The sequence below is a fragment of the Lepidochelys kempii genome, chromosome 1 (assembly GCF_965140285.1).
Source record: "Lepidochelys kempii isolate rLepKem1 chromosome 1, rLepKem1.hap1, whole genome shotgun sequence".
NCBI classification, from domain to species: domain Eukaryota; kingdom Metazoa; phylum Chordata; order Testudines; family Cheloniidae; genus Lepidochelys; species Lepidochelys kempii.
Genome location: NC_136380.1, coordinates 123,617,297 through 123,636,975, shown reverse-complemented (window position 1 = coordinate 123,636,975; position 19,679 = coordinate 123,617,297). Strand labels below are relative to the sequence as shown.

General features: G+C 43.0%; 1 protein-coding gene across 3 annotated transcripts in view; it reads left to right on the top strand.

Annotated features, from left to right (window-relative positions):
- Window positions 1-19,679, top strand: part of HERC2 (HECT and RLD domain containing E3 ubiquitin protein ligase 2) — a 317,314-nt gene that overhangs the window by 127,083 nt on the left and 170,552 nt on the right. For all 3 annotated transcript variants that reach the window (XM_073353148.2, XM_073353158.2, XM_073353169.2), the window contains exon 3: window positions 13,485-13,599. In XM_073353148.2, coding sequence (XP_073209249.2) covers window positions 13,485-13,599 — 115 coding nt within the window. The remainder of the gene's footprint in view (window positions 1-13,484; window positions 13,600-19,679) is intronic.

Genomic DNA, 19,679 nt, shown 5'->3' with positions numbered 1-19,679 from the left:
TTCTCTGTAAGACTAGCAGTTGCACACAAGGCTGTCCTTACCAATACGCAAAGTATGCAGCTGTACTTTTCTGGCGCCCTACACAGCTGCTCCAGCCCCTGCTTCGCCTCTTCTGCCGCTGCTCCACCTCAGCTCTGGCCTCGCTCCACCTCAGCTCTGGCCTCGCTCCACCTCAGCTCTGGCCTCGCTCCACCCCTTCCCCAAAGCCTCTGCCCTGCCCCTGCTCCACTCCCGCTCCATCCCCACTCCCCTGAGGACTGAAGCAGGGCTGGGCCTGCACTCACCAGGGGTGAGAAGTCCAGTGGCCAGGCCCCAACCGCACTGCTGGTGAGTGCTGAGGGGTGGTTCCTCCCTTTCCCCCAAGCCTGCCCCCCTCCCCCAGGGGTGCTGTGTAGGGCACCAGAATAGCTAGGGACGGCCCTGGTTGCACATGAATGTTTTGGAGAATGTGATCCTGAACTCACTGAGTATCTTCAGAAACCTCTTTATCCCTAAATGTTCTGTTAATAGAATTATAGAAATGTAGGACTAGAAGGGACCTCATTAGATCATCTATTCAGTCCCCTGCACTGAAGCAGGAATTAGTGTTATCTAGATGATCCCTGATAGGTGTGTGTCTAACCTGTTCTTAAAAACCTGCACTGGTGGAGATTCTATAACCTGCCTAGGTAATTTGTTTCAGTGCTTAACTACTCTTACAGTTAGGAAGCTTTTCGTAATGTCTAACCTAAATCTCTCTCGCAACAATTTAAGCCCATTACGTTTTATCCTGTCCTCAGTGGTTAAGGAGGACAACTTGTCACCCTCCTCTTTGTAACACTTATGTACTTGAAGACTGTTATTATGTCCACCCTCTGTCTTCTCTATTCCAGACTGAAAAAACTGAGTTTGTTTAATCTTTCCCTGTAGGTAATGTTTTCTAGACCTTTAATCGTTTTTGTTGCTCTTCTCTGGATTTATTCCAATTTGGCCCCATCTTTCCAAAACTGTGGTGCCCACAACTGGCTAGAGTGCTACAGCTGAGGTCTTATCAGTGCGGAGTAGTAGTAGAATTACTTCTCATGTCTAAGGCTACATTTTAGTCACAGGTGTGGGGTTTTTTTTAAGTAAAAGTTAGACCAGTCACTAAACGATAATTCATGGTCCGTGACCTGTCTATAACTTGTACTATATACTTCTGACTAAATCTTGGGGTGGGGGGCGCCACGGGTGTTCAGGGGTGGGGCGTGCCGGGGCTGGCAGGCTCCCTACCTAGCTCCTTGTGGCTCCCCGGAAGCGGCGACCTATCCCTCCCTGAGCTCCTAGCTCTGTGCGCTGCCTCCGCCTGCAGGCACCACCCCTGCAGCTCCCAGTGGCTACAGTCCCCAGATAATGGGAGCTGTGGAGCCAGCACTTGGGGCGGGGGCAGCGCGTGGAGCTAGGAGCTGAGGAAGGGACTTGTCTCCCCTTCTGGGGAGCTTCCCGAGGTAAGTGCCACACAAGAGCCCTCACCCCCTTCTGCACCCAAACTCCCAGCCTTGAGCCCCTTCCCACACCCAAACTCCTGCTGGTGCTGCTTTGGCAGTGGGCGGGGGGGAGGGCCAAGACTGCCCTAGCAGTGGCCTGTGTGGCTGTTCAGGGGCTGCCCGAGCTGCTCAGGCAGCCCCAGAGCCAGCTGTACCTGCCACTTCAGAAGTCATAGAGGTCCCAGAAAGTCAGGGAATCCATGACTTCTGTGATAAACTCGCAGCCTTACTCATGTCTTTCTTACAATACTTCTGTTAATACATTCCAGAATGTTTTTGCAACAGTATTGCTTTCTGTTTAGTTTGTGATCCACTATAACCTCAAGATGCTTTTCAGCAATGCTCCTTCCTAGGCAGTCATTTTCCATTTTGGATCTGTGCAATTGATTGTTCCTTCATTAGAATACTTTGAGTCTCTCCATACTAAATTGCATCCTATTGATTTCAGACCATTTCTCCAGTTTGTCAAGGTAATTTTGAATTCTAATCCTGTCCTCCAAAGTTCTTGCAACCACTGCCAGCTTGGTATCATCTGCTAACTTTAAGTGTACTCTCTTTGCCATTATCTAAATCATTTATGAAGAGATTGAATAGAACTGGACCCAGGACCGATCCCTGCAGGACCCCACTCAATATGCGTTTCCAGCTTAACTATGAACAAGAGATAACTGAGTACTGTTTTTCAGCCAGTTGTGCACCCACCTTACAGTAGGTTTGTCTAGACTATATTTCCCTAGTTTGCTTATGAGTAGGGTGACCATATGTCCTGTTTTGGCTGGGACAGTCCTTTTTAAGGCCCTGTACTGGCCATCCCGATTTTTTGGGCAAAACTCTGCATTTTGCCAGAAAGGTGAGGTGTGACCCTCTAGTGGGACACGGAGGAATGTGTGGGGCGGGGGGAGCAGCAATACCAGCCCTATATAGGAGGGAGGGCTCAGGAGAGTGCCTTAGGCCAGGCAAGTGCAGTGTGGCCAGGTGGCAGGGGGTCTTGGGCCGGCCCAGTCTGCAGAAGGAGAGAAGGGGGCATTAGTCCCTTTGGGGAAAATTCTCACCCAAGTTATGAGAAGATCATGTGAGACAGAATCAGAAGCCTTAGTAAAGTTGAGATACATCACATCTACTGCTTTCCCCCATTCACAAGGTTTGTTTCTCTGTCAAAGGAGGATATCAGGTTGACTTGATGCAGGGGCATGTACAGGGATTAAACATTTGATGGCTTTTGGAGGGGCATGTTCTGTGCCCCTACCGTGGCCACGGGGCTGGAAGAACTGTCAGGTCCCTCTGTGACCCTGGCCCGTGCCTCTGCTTGTCTCCCCTTGAGCACATCCCAGCTTGTTGTGATTTGATCTTGATAAATCCATGTTGACTGTTACTTATCTTTCTTTTTTTAGGTGCTTACAAATTGATTGTTTGCTCCATTATCTTTGTGGGTACTAAAGTTAATTGGACTGGTCTATATTTCCCTGGGTTGTCCTTATTTCCCTTTTAACATATAAGTATTATGTTTGGCCTTTTTCAGTCCTCTGGGATCTCTCCCATCCTCCATGGGTTCTCAAATATAATCACTAATGGCTCAGAGATGTCTTCTGTTAGTTTAAGTATTCTAGGGTGTATTTTGTCAGGCCCTGTCAACTTGAAGACACTAACTTGTCTAAGTAATTCTAAATGGGTTCTTTCCCTATTTTAGCCTCCGATCCTACCCCTTTTATACAGATGTTAGCTATGTTAGTTGTTTGATCACTGCTAGCCTTTTTGATGAAAAGTGAAACAAAAAAAATTGTTTTGCATTTCGGTCGTTGATGCATTTTCTACTATTTTTCCCTCCTTTTTGAGTGATCGGCTTACCGTGTCCTTGGTCTTCCTCTTACTTCTAATGTATTTGTAAAATGTAGTCTTGTTTTTTTACCTTTTATGTCCATATCTAATTTAATCTGATTTTGTGCCTTGGCCTTTCTAATTTGTCCCTATATGCTCTGTAAGGGTTGTGGTACAGTGACTAGGGGGGAAAAACTCTAAAATTCTCCCGCACTTTTCCATAGTTGGGGGTCATTGTGTATATCATTGCTGAGGGTAAGCAGGGAAGAAAGGGTATGTCTACTACATGCTTGTGGCTTCTGCCCTGGTCCCTATGCTACTCGCCTGTGTGCTGCTTTGGTCCTCTCACAAGTGATTGCCGAATAGCACAGGAAAGCTTCCTACAATGGGGGAAGGAAAAGAGCAGCTCTGCCAAAGAACCTTCAGCAGGGGATTGCAGAGTACCTCCAGGAAAACTTCCTAGAGATCTCTCTGGAGGATTCCCATGAGATCTTGGCGTGCATCAACACCCTGTTCTGCTGTACTGATTAGCTGCACAGAGAAATGTCCAGCACAGAGGAACACAGCCAGCCTTGTACATTTCTATACCCTGAACCCGCCTCTGAACTACGCAAACTGCTTCCCAGGCATCTCCTTTCCTGCTTCTTGCTCACCGGAGAGCAACTGCTGAGACTGGCCAGACACCTTCAGAGTGGTGAAGAGTTCCTGGCTGCCTGCCCCATGGGGCAACCTGGCCAGGAGCTCCTCATCATTGTTTAACTCCACCTCTTCATCAGTGCAGGAATAGTGTTCAAAGGCAACGGGTAACTTGGATTAGAAAAGGGAAATGTAAAGCCTGAGATTGTCTGTTTATTTTCTGTATATAATGTATGTTTGCTTTCCCTTAATAGTTCATCTCTGAATCTGTGGTTAAATAAATTATATTTTTACCACAAGCAGGTGCAACTATGAAGTGTGAGTGCCAAAGCACACTGATAACTGTGGGGGCTGGTTTCACATGTTTGGGGGTGATGAACTAGAGGGGACTGATTTGAGTCTCTTAATACTTAAGAACTCAGGGAGGACACATTTGGGAAAACTTGGGACTGGAAGGGCTTTTGATGTCACTGCAAGGAGTGACTGGGCTGATGAGACTCAGGGGGTGAAACCTTATGCTTGTGGGCTGGCTACTGGTGCCAGGGTTTGGGACTATAGTTGCACAGCATTAAGGGCCCCAAGGTTACAGAGCAGGAGGTAACGTAGCCATTTACTAGTCTGGGTGGTTCCCAGAACATCAGTCATTCCTATGAACAGTGATGCAGAAGAGCATTCTCCTCTTTCTGATAGACAGCAACCAAAAGGTTTCTGGACAGAACTCCAATTCTTATGTCGCAGCACTTGGATGTCAGGTGGATAGGCACTTTGGAAATAGCAAATGTTCAGGAGAGAATGCTTGTCTCTATGCTGGTTAATCTAATTTCCAAGCAAATTTGTGGGAAGAATGGTCCTGTGGCTGAAGTACAGATCTGTAGCTGTTCAGTTCCCTGAAACGGACTTAACTGACTTGCCCAAAGTCGCAGCATCCACTTGGTTATAACTGGGTTAATACTTCTCTTACAGATGTTGAGAAGCTTAATTATTGATAAAATGCTTTGAGATTCTGAAATGGGGAAGGTAAAAATGTTTGGCTAGTAATTTATTATTCACTGCACTTAAGAAACTGCTTAACCATGTTTGGTTTTGAGTATCATAATAGTAAAACATTGCTAATGTTGGTTGCTTACTGTCCATGGAGTGAACTAGAATTCCAGTGTTAAATTGCTCTGGTTTAATTGAAGGAGTAGAGCTGCTGTGTCAGTAGTCCTTCTTTCAGTCAGCAGCTTTGTTTATTGCCACACACTATTATATGTCTGGTATGGATGCATCCGATGAAGTGAGCTATAGCTCACGAAAGCTTATGCTCAAATAAATTTGTTAGTCTCTGAGGTGCCACAAGTCCTCCTTTTCTTTTTATCATATGTCTGTTACACTTAAGGTTTTTTTTAACTTCATTTTTTTCAGACAATGAAGCAAGATGATAACTTAAATGCCACTAAAACAACAGCAAAAGCTGTCTTTCTAAAAGCTATCTATACAACACTGTCTTTGAAATAAATTAAAAAAACCCCCCATATATACTAGACAGAACAATTCTTTCTGAGGGGAAAGAATGGCCTATATAGTCCTGTGAGTAGCGTTTTCTTTATGTAGACTATCACGGACGTTACTTGAATAAAACTTAAACAATGAAAGCCAAGCGCAGTTGGCCTGTTTTCAGTTTTTTAGCTGAGTCAGCAGGATTTTTTTTCAGTATCAAGTTTGGACTTCATGTTCTACAAGAGGATTAGAAGCTGAAATTGGGAAACTAAGCTTTTGATTGTAAGCAACACCTATCAATGTGTAGTTGAACTTAGCCTTCTGAAATACAGGCTTGCTATGTTATGAAGAAACTCACAGAATGACTGAAGATATTCTGAACTTTCGATGCCATTATGCATAATATATAAATTTAAGGGGTGAAATTGTGCATACTTACAATCCAGAGTGATCTAAAAATTTAAGTGAAATCTGCATAAAATAAGAGATTGGCAGACTAAAGTCTTAACTTACAAACAAATGGAAGATAAATATCAGTTTTGCAACCCATGATATGTGGGTGTCCAATGCCACTGTTTTCTCAAACTGATAGCCTACCCTACGTTCTTTTTCAGAAGATTAAGATCCCTTCTTTGAAATAACTAAACTCGTTTTTTTTTTTTTTTTTAGGGCTGTCAAGCAATTTAAAAAAAGTATTGCGATTAATCAGTAATAGAATACAATTTATTTAAATATTTTTGGATATTTTTACATTTTTCAAATTGATTTAAATTACAACACAGAATACAACATGTACAGTGATCACTTTATAATTATGATTACAAATATTTACACTGTAAAAAACAAAGTAAATAGTATTTTTCAATTCACCTAATTCACCTGTTAGTACAATATCTTTATCATGGAAGTTGAACTTACCAATGTAGTCTTATGGACAAAAAAAAAAGCACTCAAAAACAAAACAATGTAAAACTTTAGAGCCTACAATTCCACTTAGTTCTACTTCTTGTTCAACCAATCACTCAGACAAACAAGTTCGTTTACATTGCAGGAGATAATGCAAAGGATCTCACAAAACTAGATGACTGGTCAACAAAATGACAGATGAAATTTAATGTTGATAAATGCAAAGTGTAATGCACATTGGAAAACATAATGCCAACTATACATATATGATGATGGGGTCTAAATAAGCTGTAACCATTCAAGAAAGCGATCTTGGAATCATTGTGGATAGTTCTCTGAAATCATCCACTCAATGTGCAGTGGCAGTCAAAAAAAGTGAACAGAATGTTGGGAATCATCAAGAAAGGGATAGATAATAAGACAGATAATATGATATTGCCTCTCTATAAATCCATGGTATGCTCACACCTTGAATATTGCATGCAGATGTGGTCGCCCCATCTCAAAAAAGATATATTGGACTTGGAAAAGGTTCAGAAAAGGGCAACAAAAATGATTAGGGCTTCCGTATGAGGAGAGAGTAATAAGACTAGGACTTTTCAGCTTGGAAAAGAGGCGACTAAGGGGGGATATGATAGCGGTCTATAAAATCATGAGTTGTATAGAGGAAGTGTTATTTACTCCTTCTCATAATAAAACAACAAGGGGCCACCAAATGAAATTAATAGGTAGCGGGTTTAAAACAAACATGAGAAAGTATTTTTTCACGTAACGCACCGTCAGCTCTGGAACATCTTGCCAGAGGGTGCTGTGAAGGCCAGTACTATAACGGGGTTCAAAAGGGAGCTAGATAGATTCATGGAGGATAGGTCCATCAATGGCTATTAGCCAGGATGGGCAGGAATGGTGTCCCTTGCCTCTGCCAGAAGCTGGGATTGGGTGACGGGTATGGATCACTTGTTGATGATCTGTCTGTTCATTCCCTTTGGGGCACCTGCCATTGGCTACTGTCAGAGCACAGGATACTGGGCTTCATGGACTTATGGCTGTTCTTATGTTCTAAGGTTGATTTTCTTTTTTGGTGGTTCAGTTCTGTAGTTTTTGCATTGGGGTGTTGCTTTTTTAACTCTTCTGAAAGCATGCTCCCCCACCACCTCCTTCTCAGATTTTTGGAAGGCACTTCAGATTCTTAAATCTTGGGTCGAGTTCTGTAACTGTCTTTAGAAATCTCACATTGGTACCTTCTTTGAGTTTTGTGAAACTTGGAGTGAAAGTGTTCTTAAAATGAACATGTGCTGGGTCGTCATCTGAGGGTAAAACAGAGCAGGAGACATGCAATTCTCCCCTAGGGAATTCAGTCACAAATTTAATTAATACTTTTTTTGATGAACATCATCAGCATGGAAGCATGTCCTCTGGAATGGTGGCGGAAGCATCAAGGGGCATACAAATTTTAGCATATCTGGCATGTAAATACCTTGCAGTGCTGGCTACAAAAGTGCCATATGAACACCTGTTTTCATTTTCAGGTGACACTGTAAAAAGTAAGTGGGCAGCATTATCTTCTGCAAGTGTAAATAAACTTGTTTGTCTTCACAATTGGTTGAAGTAGGACTGAGTGGACTTGTAGGCTCTAAAGTTTTACATTGTTTTGTTTTTGACTGCAGTTATGTAACAAAAATCTACATTTGTAAGTTGCACTTTCATGATAGAGATTGCACTACAGTATTTGTATGAAGTGAATTGAAATACTATTTTGTTTTTACAATGCAAAAATTTGTAATAAAATATAAAGTGAGCACTGTACACTTTGTATTCTGTGTTGTAATTGAAATGCATATATTTGAAAATGTAGAAAAAACCCCAAAATTAATAAATTTCAATGAGTATTCTATTTAACAGCGTGATTAAGTGTGATTAATCACTATTAATTTTTTGTAAGTTAATCACATGAATTAACTGCGATTAAGCTCTAGTTTTTTTTTTAAACAAAAGACAGTACAAAAATCACAAGCCAAGGTTAAGCACAAGTCTTCTGTTAAGCACTTAAGTTACTTGAGTGCTTCAGTGAGGGATGTCTGCTTCTATTAGAGGTAAAGTAAACTTTATCTTTCAATTTTTATTGGATTTTTTTTCACCACTAAACATTTGTAGTTGTCATTCAGGTGGAGTTGGGATAGTCAAACATGTTCTCATCCTTGGTCTGAGAGGGTAGTTATTTGCAAGTGGGGAACTTTTAGTTCAGAAAAGAGAATCCTAAATTCTCATAAACCAAGGTGAAAGGAAAAGTGATAAGCCTTTTTTTGGGGGAGGGGTGGGGTGGTAGACAGCTCCCTCTAAAGCCCTTTGCAATGTTATCTGGTTTTGAAGTAATGTGAATATTACTTTTAGTAAAGTAGTGGTCAAAATTTAATTCTGGTAATGATCATATTCAGTAAATTTCAGCAAAGTTGAACATAGTGTGCAGCTGACACTAAGTGACTTTCAGGAATAGACCAGCAAGAAACATCATCAAACTATGAGCTCAGATTTTACAGTGTAATAATAATGAAGCCATATCTGAAGTGAGTCTTTGACAAACCATACTGTTAAACTAATAAGGCAATTTAATCTGTTACAGATGCCTCAAGCCGTAGCATTACCTGTTTTAAAGTCTTCATGTTTCTGAGATTGGTTAGACCTGGAAATGACACCTTTGTTGTGGAATAACAGATTTGCTTATAAATATGGCTTCTTTTACTGAAAACTTTCTCGCTTCATTGATTAAACAGTTTGAACTCTTATTTTGAGACATAGTTTCATGAAACAAATTTCAACCCAGCTAGCTTTTATGGAAACTGAGTAAGACTAACTAGTAAAGTGAAATCTTTATAGTGAGGGTTGTTAAAATTTCTAGGATTTCTGAGCTTTTGAATATTAGTTGCTGGCTTTCTGGGTATTGGGGTGATAGTACCATTTCTGGGGCCTGGTCTACTCTACAAAGCTTGATTGAGATAAGCAGCCTTGCGTCGACCTTGTGTGCGTGTACAAATGCAAATCTGTCTTCCACTGATGTAAGCTTTCCATTATTCCTACATAGTAATACCACTCTTTGAGTGGCATTGAGCGATGATTGATGTATTGAGGTCAACAGAATGCAAATGTACATACGACCGGCCATGGTGGGTCAGACCAAATGTCCATCTAGCCCAGTATCCTGTCTTCTGACAGTGGCCACTGCCAAATGCCCCGGAGGGAATGAACAGAACAGGTACTCATCAAGTGATCCATTCCCAGTTTCTGGCAAACCAGAGGCTAGGTTCACCATCCCTGCCCATCTTGGCTAATAGTCATTGATGGACCTATCCTGAAGGAACTTACCTAGTTCTTTTATGAACCCTGTTAGAGTCTTGGCCTTCAACATCCTCTGGCAAAGAGTTCCACAGGTTAACACTGCGTTGTGTGAAGAAATACTTCCTTTTGTTTGTTTTAAACATGCTGCCTATTAATTTCATTTGGTGCCCCCTACTTCTTGTGTTGCGAGCGAGAGAGAGAGTAAATAACCCTTCCTTCCTTTTTTTCTCCATACCACTCATGATTTTATAGACCTCTCATAACCCCCCTTAGCCATCTCTTTTCCAAGCTGAAAAGTCCCAGTCTTATTAATCTCTCCTCATAGTGAAACCATTCTGTACCTCTAATCATTTTTGTTGCCCTTCTCTGAACCTTTTCCAATTTCAATATATCCTTTTAAAAATTTAATTATATTTATGGTCACTATCACCAAGTGGTTCTGTTATATTCACCTCCTGGACAAAATCCTATGCTCCATTTAGGACTAAATCAAGAATTGCCTCTCCTCTTGTGGGTTCCAGGACTAGCTGTTCCAAGAAGCAGTCATTTAAGGTGTCAAGAAACTGTATCTCTGCATCCCGTCCTGAGGTGACATGAACCCGGTCAATATGGGGATAGTTGAAATCCCTCATTATTGAGTTTATTTTTATAGTCTCTCTAATCTCCCTGATCATTACAGTCACTATCACCATCCTGGTCGGGTGATAGGTAACGTATCCCTGCTGCTATATTCTTCTTACTGAAGCATGGAATTACTATCCATAAAGATTCTGTGATACTGTTTGGTTCATTTAAGACTTTTACTTCACTTGATTTGATGCTTTCTTTCGCATATAGTGCCACTCCCCCACCAGCATGACCTGTTTTGTCATTCAGATATATTTTGTACCTTGGTATTACTGTGTCCCATGGATTATACTCATTCCACCAAGTTTCTGTGGTGCCTGTCTATGTAGACACTCTGTTACCTATGTGGACACTAACGGTCCTCCAGCAGCAGTCCCACAATGTTCCTTCCTTTTCTTTAAACTCTGTTCCATAAATTTATTAAGGTTTTAATGTATTTACTTTCCACTTGAACAAAATATTTCTGAAGTTTTTTCATTTAATAAAACAGTATTGTTTGGAAAATAATTCATGTTTATTAGTTCCCAACATTTACAGCAGAATGCTTGGCAGTAGTGAAAGCAACCACTTTCTTGTTGTTGAACACTGACACAACTCATAGGGTCAGTCACAAAGTGTAATAATCATAGTTTTATGCTGCTTGCTGTAGATTTAATAGGTGCATTGTCAGTATTATGTTCATTGGTCCTTGGTACACATCTTACAATTCCTAACAGGCCCCCAAACTTCAGGGCCAGGTAGAGCACAGTCCATCACAATGCTGTGTTGTGGTTCACTGTCAAAGTGCTCTCTCAAAGCCCCCCTGTGCTGTATAGCTCCGCATTGATGTCTTCTGATAGCTCTTGTATTTGGCTTTTTAAACTGAGCAGACAGCTGCTCCCCTTCATCTCAGTGGCTCCTTTTTCCCCTTTGCTTCACAGATATGCAGGCCACAACGGGCTGCTACAACCGTTGGGATCATTTCTCACTGAGATCCAATCACATTAATTAAATTCACCAGTGCCCTTTCAATCTACCAAAACTGTCAATCTACCACATTCAACTGTCATTTTGCACCTGCTGAGCTGGTAGTTGAATCTTTCCTTGGTGCCCTCGAGGTGGCTAGTGTACAGTTTGAGCCAGGAGAGTAAGGGATAGGCTGGGTCCCCCAGGATCACTACTGCATTTCAACTTCAGTAATGGTAATCTGCTGGTCAGGAAAAAAATCCCTGCTTGCAGCTTTCTGAAAAGTCCTGTGTTCTTAAAGATCCGGAAGTCATACACCTTCCTTGACCAGCCCACAGTTGTGTTGGGGAAGTGTCTCTGATGATCCACCAGCACTTGAATAACTAAAGAAAAATAGCCCTTTCTGTTGATGGAGTTGGTGGCAAGTTGGCCTGGTGCCAAAATCAGGATGTGTATACCGTCTGTCACCTCACTGCAGCTTGGGAACACTATCACTGCAAAGCCATACACTTTATCCTGCATGTTGTCAAGAGTCATAGTCCTGCATAGCAGGAGATGATTGATTAATGGTCCTGCATGCTTGCATGACAGCGGCCCCCATGGTGGATTTTCCAACTCAAAAATTATTTCCTGCTGACTGGTAGCAATCAAGCACCGCAAGTTTCCACAGTGCAATTGCCACTTGTTTCTCCACTCTTAGTGCAGCTCTCATTCCGGTGTCCCTGCACTGGAAAGCTGTGGTAGGCTTGGCACACAGATCCAGGAACTTGGCCTTTCCACCGGAAGGTTCTACTGCCACTGTTCATTGTCCCAAGCCTATGTTACAATGTGATCCCATCAGTCAGTGCTCGTTTCTCAGGCCCAGAAGCGGCACTCCACCATTTGAAGCTGCTCTTTGAATGCCAACAACTTTGAGTTGGTCCTCGTTATGTCCCACAGCAATCTGCCCACCAGCAAATTGTCACCTTCTCTGTGGCTCTTCTTGCAGCTCTACAAATACTGGAGGATCATATGTCCTGTGCTTGAAACACTCATGACAATAGTTTAGAGCTGTGCGGGCTCCATGCTTCTGTCAGAGACGGTGAACAGTGACAAGCCCGACGTTGGTTGGTGGGATTTTTAACATAGGTGTGAAAATTATGGGATAGAGAAGGTTGCATGGTGGGAACTTGACCCCACAGTTCCAGTCACCCCTGCATGACTCATTTCTGCCCACAGTGCATTGCCAAAACTTCCCGAAAGCCAGCGCACTGGACAGCGGTGATACCTGCTATATACACCACAAGGATACTTACCCATGGTGCACTGCGCTGTGCTTTGAAACAAGCACTCCTGATGAGTATGTGCAGTGCTGATGCAAGGAGCCATGTGTGTATAGGAACAAGCAATATGCTGACTGTGGTGGTATTAGGCCGATGTAACTTGCATCGGCAAAACTTTGTAGTCTACATATGCCCTGGATAGGGCTTATGCTGAGGTCAGTACTAAACTGAGTCTTGCTTAGCTAGTACAAAGCTTGAGAATTCCCTTGAATATATTTTGCTGTTGGCAACGGTGGATTCTGCTCTTCCATGCTTCAGTGCTCACAATTCTACTGGGCAGGGAGGAAATCAGGTGGGGAGGAACAAAGCTATCAGATGTAAGAAGTATTGCTGTCTTTTCAATATTGTAGATGGGCCAGATTGCTACTTTTTTCCCTCTGCAGGTGGGGTGTTGACACAAACATCTTCAAATTAACTGTTAGGGACACTTTGACTTGAATCACCTGCAATGCTTTTCCAGTATAAAATTCTTACCTATAACCTCATGTTGAAGTATTGCCGCCTCTTATAATTCTTCAGAATCATATTGCCTAGTTGATGATGATTTTTGTTTCATGTTCTGGTTGGTTAAAGTGTAATGCTAGAAATTGTTTGAAGTCAATATTCTAATGAAGCGTTTCCTTCAAGTAGGTTGATCCTGAAGAGAGCAGACCTAGCGGGGTGGTTGAGAGCAAATTCTGTAATGCTTTTAGAAGTCATCTGAAAGTTATTTGTGTGGTGTGCAAACCTTGTATTTGCTTTAAGATTTCAAAGAGACTACCTCTAGGCCAACTAAATTATAAGTGTATGTTATGATATTTTCTTTTTTGCTTTGAGGAAAGTACTGACCATGATTTCAAAAGCTTTGTTTGAGATGGTGTGGGTAAATCTAGGGAATGCTGTACATAACTTACTTTATAAAAATTATTTTTAACAGCTTGCTTTTACACGAGATGGACTCTGTGGCTTGTGGAATGAAATGGTGAAAGATGGAGAAATTGTATACACTGGAACAGAATTAGCACAAAGTGGTGAACTACCTCTAAGAAAAGGTAAGATTTTTTTTTTCCCTGTTTTCTAATTTTATCCTGATGATGTGACCTATGCACTGATTTCACAATATTACAAGCCCTCAGTTCTTAATCAAATGTAACTAACTTTCCTTTATAGTGTTACTGCTCTTGAATAAATAGGAGGGAGCTACTTACTAGGATTTATAGGTTAGTGCTTCCTCCAATCAGTTCCTTCGATTTTTTTTTGGCCTTTTAAGAGTATGGCCTTTCTCGGTTGGCCGCAGAGAGGGGACCTTAATTTCCAGAAATGACGACTTGTCATAGTGTGTGTTTAAAAAAAAAAACCAAAAAAAACCAAAAAACCTCATCCACAGGGCAGAGGTGATGTGTGTGGGGTTACATGCCTCCCCAGGGTGCAGGGCAGAGGCTGGGGGGCTGGCTGCTGTTGAGACTTGCCGCCATCTTTTCCTCTCCTCATACAGGTCTGGGCTCAACAAAACCACCACAGAGCTTCTCCTGGGCAGGCAGGGGATATGCCAGTGGGACGCCAGGCTCCCTCACCATGCTGCATAGTGGACGGTGCTTACACCTGCTCTCGGCAGTGTCCACAGTGCTTTTCCGCCGCGCACCTTCCCTGTCTCTAGCCCTCAGTGCCTACGGCCTGTGCCCCTTCCCCTGCACGCAGCTGGCTCCTGCCCCCTCCCAGTGCACTTTTGTGCTCTAAAGGATTACATATTGCTCATGTTTGTCAATACGTGTATTTTTTGCATTAGAATAATTCATATCTGAAATTTCTGGAAAATACAGCTTTGAAAACTTTTGAAATCACTCTGTTTTCATTGCTGAAAAACACTGGCCATATCTATAATATCTGGTTTCACTTCCTGCACCAGCAGTTCTAATTCCTCCATTTTGTTATGTTAGCAATTCTCCAGTCATACGGTACAACCCCTGAGTTTACAGATTCATTAAGAATTCTTGCTAATGGGTTTGCAATTTCGTGTGCCAATTCCTTTCATATTCTTGGATGAAGATTATCTGGGTCCCCGATTTAGTCCCATTAAGCTGTTTGAGTTTCGCTTCTACCTCAGATATGGTAATATCTACCTCCATATTCTCATTCCCATTTGTCATGCTACCATTATCCCTAAGATCCTCTTTAGCCTTATTAAAGACTGAGGCAAAGTATTTGTTTAGATATTGGGCCACGCCTAGATTATCCTTGACCTCCACTCCATCCTCAGTGTTTAGCGGTCCCACTTCTTCTTTCTTTGTTTTCTTCTTATTTATATGGCTATAGAACTTTTTACTATTGGTTTTAATTCCCTTTGCAAGGTCCAACTCTACTTGACTTTTAGGCTCTCACTTTAGCCCTACATGTTCTGACCTCAATAAGGTAGCTTTCCTTGCTGATCCCTCCCTTCTTCCACTCCCTGTATGCTTTCTGCTTTTTCTTAATCACCTCTCTGAGATGTTTGCTCATCCAGCTTGGTCTACAACTCCTGCCTGTGAATTTTTCCCCTTTCTTGGGATGCAGGCTTCCGATAGCTTCTGCAGCTTTGATTTAAAGTAATCCCAGGCCACCTCCTGCCTTTAGATCCACAAATTCTTCAGTCCAATCCACTTCTCTAACTAATTTCCTTAATTTTTGAAAGTCAGCCCTTTTGAAATCAAAAACCCTAGTTGCAGATTTATTTTTGTTAATCCTTCTGTTCAGTTTGAACTGAATTAGCTCAAAAAGAAAAGGAGTACTTGTGGCACCTTAGAGACTAACAGATTTTTTTGAGCATAAGCTTTCGTGCTCACGATCACTTGAATGAAGATTGTCCCCTCCAACCATTTCTTCTGTGACTCTGTCTTATCCATTCCATCGCTGCTTATTTCTTTACATTCTACCTCATCCTTGATATAGAATACTACTCCACCACCTTTACCGTTTTTATTTCTGTCTTTCCTAAACAGCACATACCCTTCAATACCTGTAGTCCAGTCATGACGACTATTCCACCATGTTTCTGTTATCCCTGTAATATCTGGTTTCACTTCCTGCACCAGTAGCTCTAGTTCCTCCATTTCGTTACCGAGGCTCCTCGCATTGGTGTACAAACATCTTCATTTTTGCTCTTTGGCCTCGCTCACATTCTTTACCCGATTAGGCACGGTCATTCTACAGCCAGTATCACCTATTAGACTGGTAACCACACTGCCCTTCCTCATTATATCCATTCTCCTACCCACAGCTGTATCCTTTCTTACTTTTTCTTCCCTCTCAATGCTAAAATCCGGTGTGGAGATTACCTGGACATTTCCCCCAAATTCCTAGTTTAAAGCTCTCTTAATCAGTTGTGCCAGCCTCCATCCTAGAAGTCTATTTCCTTCCCTACTCAGATGAAGTCCATCCCAAGAGAACTGTCCTCTGTCCATGAATGCCTCCCAGTGGCCATACGTCCCAAAGCCCTCCTTATAGCACCACTGCCTAAGCCATCTGTTGATAGTCATAATCTTGTCACATCTTTGTTGCCTTTCTCTAGGAAGAAGTAGAATCCCACTAAAGATTACCTGAGCCTCGATTTCCTTAAGTGTCTTCCGCAGCTTAGCATAGTCTCCCTTAATACTTTCTAGCGAGAATCTAACCGTATCATTTGTTCCCACATGAAGGATAATTAGAGGATTCTTCCCGCTCCCTTTTAGGATCCTTTTCAGCCTCAAGTCTACATCCCGTATCTTAGCACCCGGAAGACAGCACACTCTTCTATTCTCTGGATCAGCTCTGGTTACAGGCCTGTCTATTCTTCTCAGTAAAGAGTCCCCGATCACATATACCTGCCTTTTCCTGGTGACGGTGCTATTCTGCAGTCTGTCCCCTGTTCCCTCTGGCTGCAAGTTCTTTCCATTCCTGTTCTCCCTTGTAATCCTTTTCAACCCATCCTGTATCCTCCTGGGGCTCATATTTAGTATCGTCTCCATTGACTCTTCCCCTTTTCCTATAGGACTAGCCGCTCTTCTCTTCTTCCTTGCCCTTCCACCTTCAGTGACTACCTGCTGAGCCCCTTCTTCATTTTCCAACTCTACAAACCTATTCTTGAGCTCTGTCTCCTTCACTAACCCGTCTTTTCCTCTGCCTGGTTCTTTTAGTCACATGCTTCCACTGACCACTTTCCTCACCCAGCAGTCTCCCCTCAGAATTCCTCAGTCCTGCTTCCATCTGCAAGTCTGAGCTTTTCCCTTCAGATACCTCATGTCTTTGCTCCATAATCTGCTCGAAACCCTTTCTAAACTCAACCAGACTTTCCACCTGCATCTCCAAACCTCGGATCTCTTCCTCCATCAGCTCTATTAAACGGCATTTCATGCAGACAAAACTCTTACCAGGTTATCTGGTACAGAGGATGATTTCAGTGATTGGTTGTTATATACTACTGTTAATAGCTCTGCAATTTCATATCAGAGTTCCTTCAGAACTCTTGGCTGAGTACCATCTGGTCTGGGTGACTTATTACTGTTCATCATTTTGTTCCAAAACCTTCTGACCCATTACTAAACTGGGAGGAGTGGTAGATACGCTGGAGGGGAGGGATAGGATACAGAAGGACCTAGACAAATTGGAGGATTGGGCCAAAAGAAATCTGATGAGGTTCAATAAGGATAAGTGCAGGGTCCTGCACTTAGGATGGAAGCATCCAATGCACCGCTACAGACTAGGGACCGAATGGCTAGGCAGCAGTTCTGCGGAAAAGGACCTAGGGGTGACAGTGGACGAGAAGCTGGATATGAGTCAGCAGTGTGCCCTTGTTGCCAAGAAGGCCAATGGCATTTTGGGATGTATAAGTAGGGGCATAGCGAGCAGATCGAGGGATGTGATCGTTCCCCTCTATTCGACATTGGTGAGGCCTCATCTGGAGTACTGCGTCCAGTTTTGGGCCCCACACTACAAGAAGGATGTGGATAAATTGGAGAGAGTCCAGCGAAGGGCAACAAAAATGATTAGGGGTCTAGAACACATGAGTTATGAGGAGAGGCTGAGGGAGCTGGGATTGTTTAGCCTGCAGAAGAGAAGAATGAGGGGGGATTTGATAGCTGCTTTCAACTACCTGAAAGGGGGTTCCAAAGAGGATGGCTCTAGACTGTTCTCAATGGTAGCAGATGACAGAACGAGGAGTAATGGTCTCAAGTTGCAGTGGGGGAGGTTTAGATTGGATCTTAGGAAAAACTTTTTCACTAAGAGGGTGGTGAAACACTGGAATGCGTTACCTAGAGAGGTGGTAGAATCTCCTTCCTTGGAGGTTTTTAAGGTCAGGCTTGACAAAGCCCTGGCTGGGATGATGTAACTGGGAATTGGTCCTGCTTCGAGCAGGGGGTTGGACTAGATGACCTTCAGGGGTCCCTTCCAACCCTGATATTCTATGATTCTATGATGATTCTATGATTAATTTGGGACAGTATTTGAGATTTGTCACTGCAAAAGAATAGCTCTCGTGGGTATGTCCTGCACATTCTCTGCAGCAAAAGACCTATGCAAAGAATTAATTTAGCTTTTCTGCAATGTCCTTGTCTTCCTTGAGTGTTCTTGAACACCTTTGTCTGACTGTGCTGGAAATATGACAGGAGACACTGGATGTAGTTTAATTAGGCCGTAACTTTGTCAATGTCTGGGAGTACTCCGCAGTTAAATATGTACAGTGCTGGTAATTGGGCAGGGGAGGGGGCAGAGGTGTGCTGCTGTTAGCCCTTCCACTGCACTCATCCTGGTCCCCAGCCAGCCTTCTGCTGCTCCCCATTTTGAATGAGGGTTAAGGGGAGGCTATAAGGGAGCAGGGAGTTGATTCCCTGAGGTAGGAGCCCTGAATCATTGTGTTTCTGTTCCTTTAAATAAAAACAAAAAAAACACTCAGACCTCTTTTAAGGTCAGTTCCCCATTTACCAGACCACTTTTTCTGATTACTGTATCCCTTCCTTTTGGGATACCTACACTGGACATCTGCCATAAGGAGGCACTAGCAGTTACCTTGGTGAGCAGTTACCATACCTAGGTCTTGGTTCCCTGACATCTACTAAAGTCTTCTTTAATATCAACCAAAAATGCATCGGCTCCAAACTGACAGGTAAACCTCATCCTTGCTGAATAATACTGGTGCTATTTCTGAATGAGAAGTTACTTACACCCCCTGCCATCTATGAATTTGGCTGTCTCCCTGTTCACATATCTCCTAGCCTTGTCAACCCAGGGTGGCTTTCACGCCCTGTGTTGCAACACGTCCTACCAAATAATTTTTACTCCTGGAAAAAGTTCCAGGATCTTCTCCAAGTCCTTCTTAGTTTTGAGCATTAAGTCTACCTCCTGACATGTTCTCAAATCATTTCCCCTGAGGAGAACCACAATCAAATCTGGTACCTGCTCATGGGCCACCCTGGTATACAGAAGTGGCATCACCTGGTCGCATAATATACCCTTTCTGTCATGCCAGCTCGGAACTTGCTTCACCGTTGAGGCCTAGCTGCAAACCTCCAGACAACCTGGAAGTCCGCCTGTTGGCCTAGAAAACAATACTGTGTCTGCAGATCCATGCCACGGTCTGCCAGCATCTGGAGTCTCATATACATTCTGTATGGTTCAGAATGCCAGTGCCCAGTTGCCTGGATTACACTAGCTCCCCAGCCCTAGCTGGGTTGGTGCTGTTGCTGCCCTGATCCTGAATGAGTGGGAACTGATTTTGTGTATTGGCAGCTCCAACCTTGTCAGTCCTGGTTTTAAAACTGTAACAAACTGGTATGTTGTGAGGGGACTTTAATCACCATGATCAAGAGGGGCTCATACCTCCCTGCCCTTTTTGCCAAGTAGGCCCGCCACAGGACAGATCCTGGACTTGCCACCCTTCTGTAAAATAATGGATTCACTCCAGCCTCCTTGATCCATCTCTGACCTCCTCAAGGTTAATGTCCCTGATTGCCCCTTGCAATATATATCCTTCAATTCCAAAGCCAATCCAGAAGAATCCCTACGCTAGTTCGCTGATCCTAAGAGCTTAAAAAAATGCTACTAGAAATGCAGCCCTAAACAAGGCCACCGCTTGTCCACAATGGACATATAGGCTCTGGGAGCTGCACCAGATCCCTAAGCG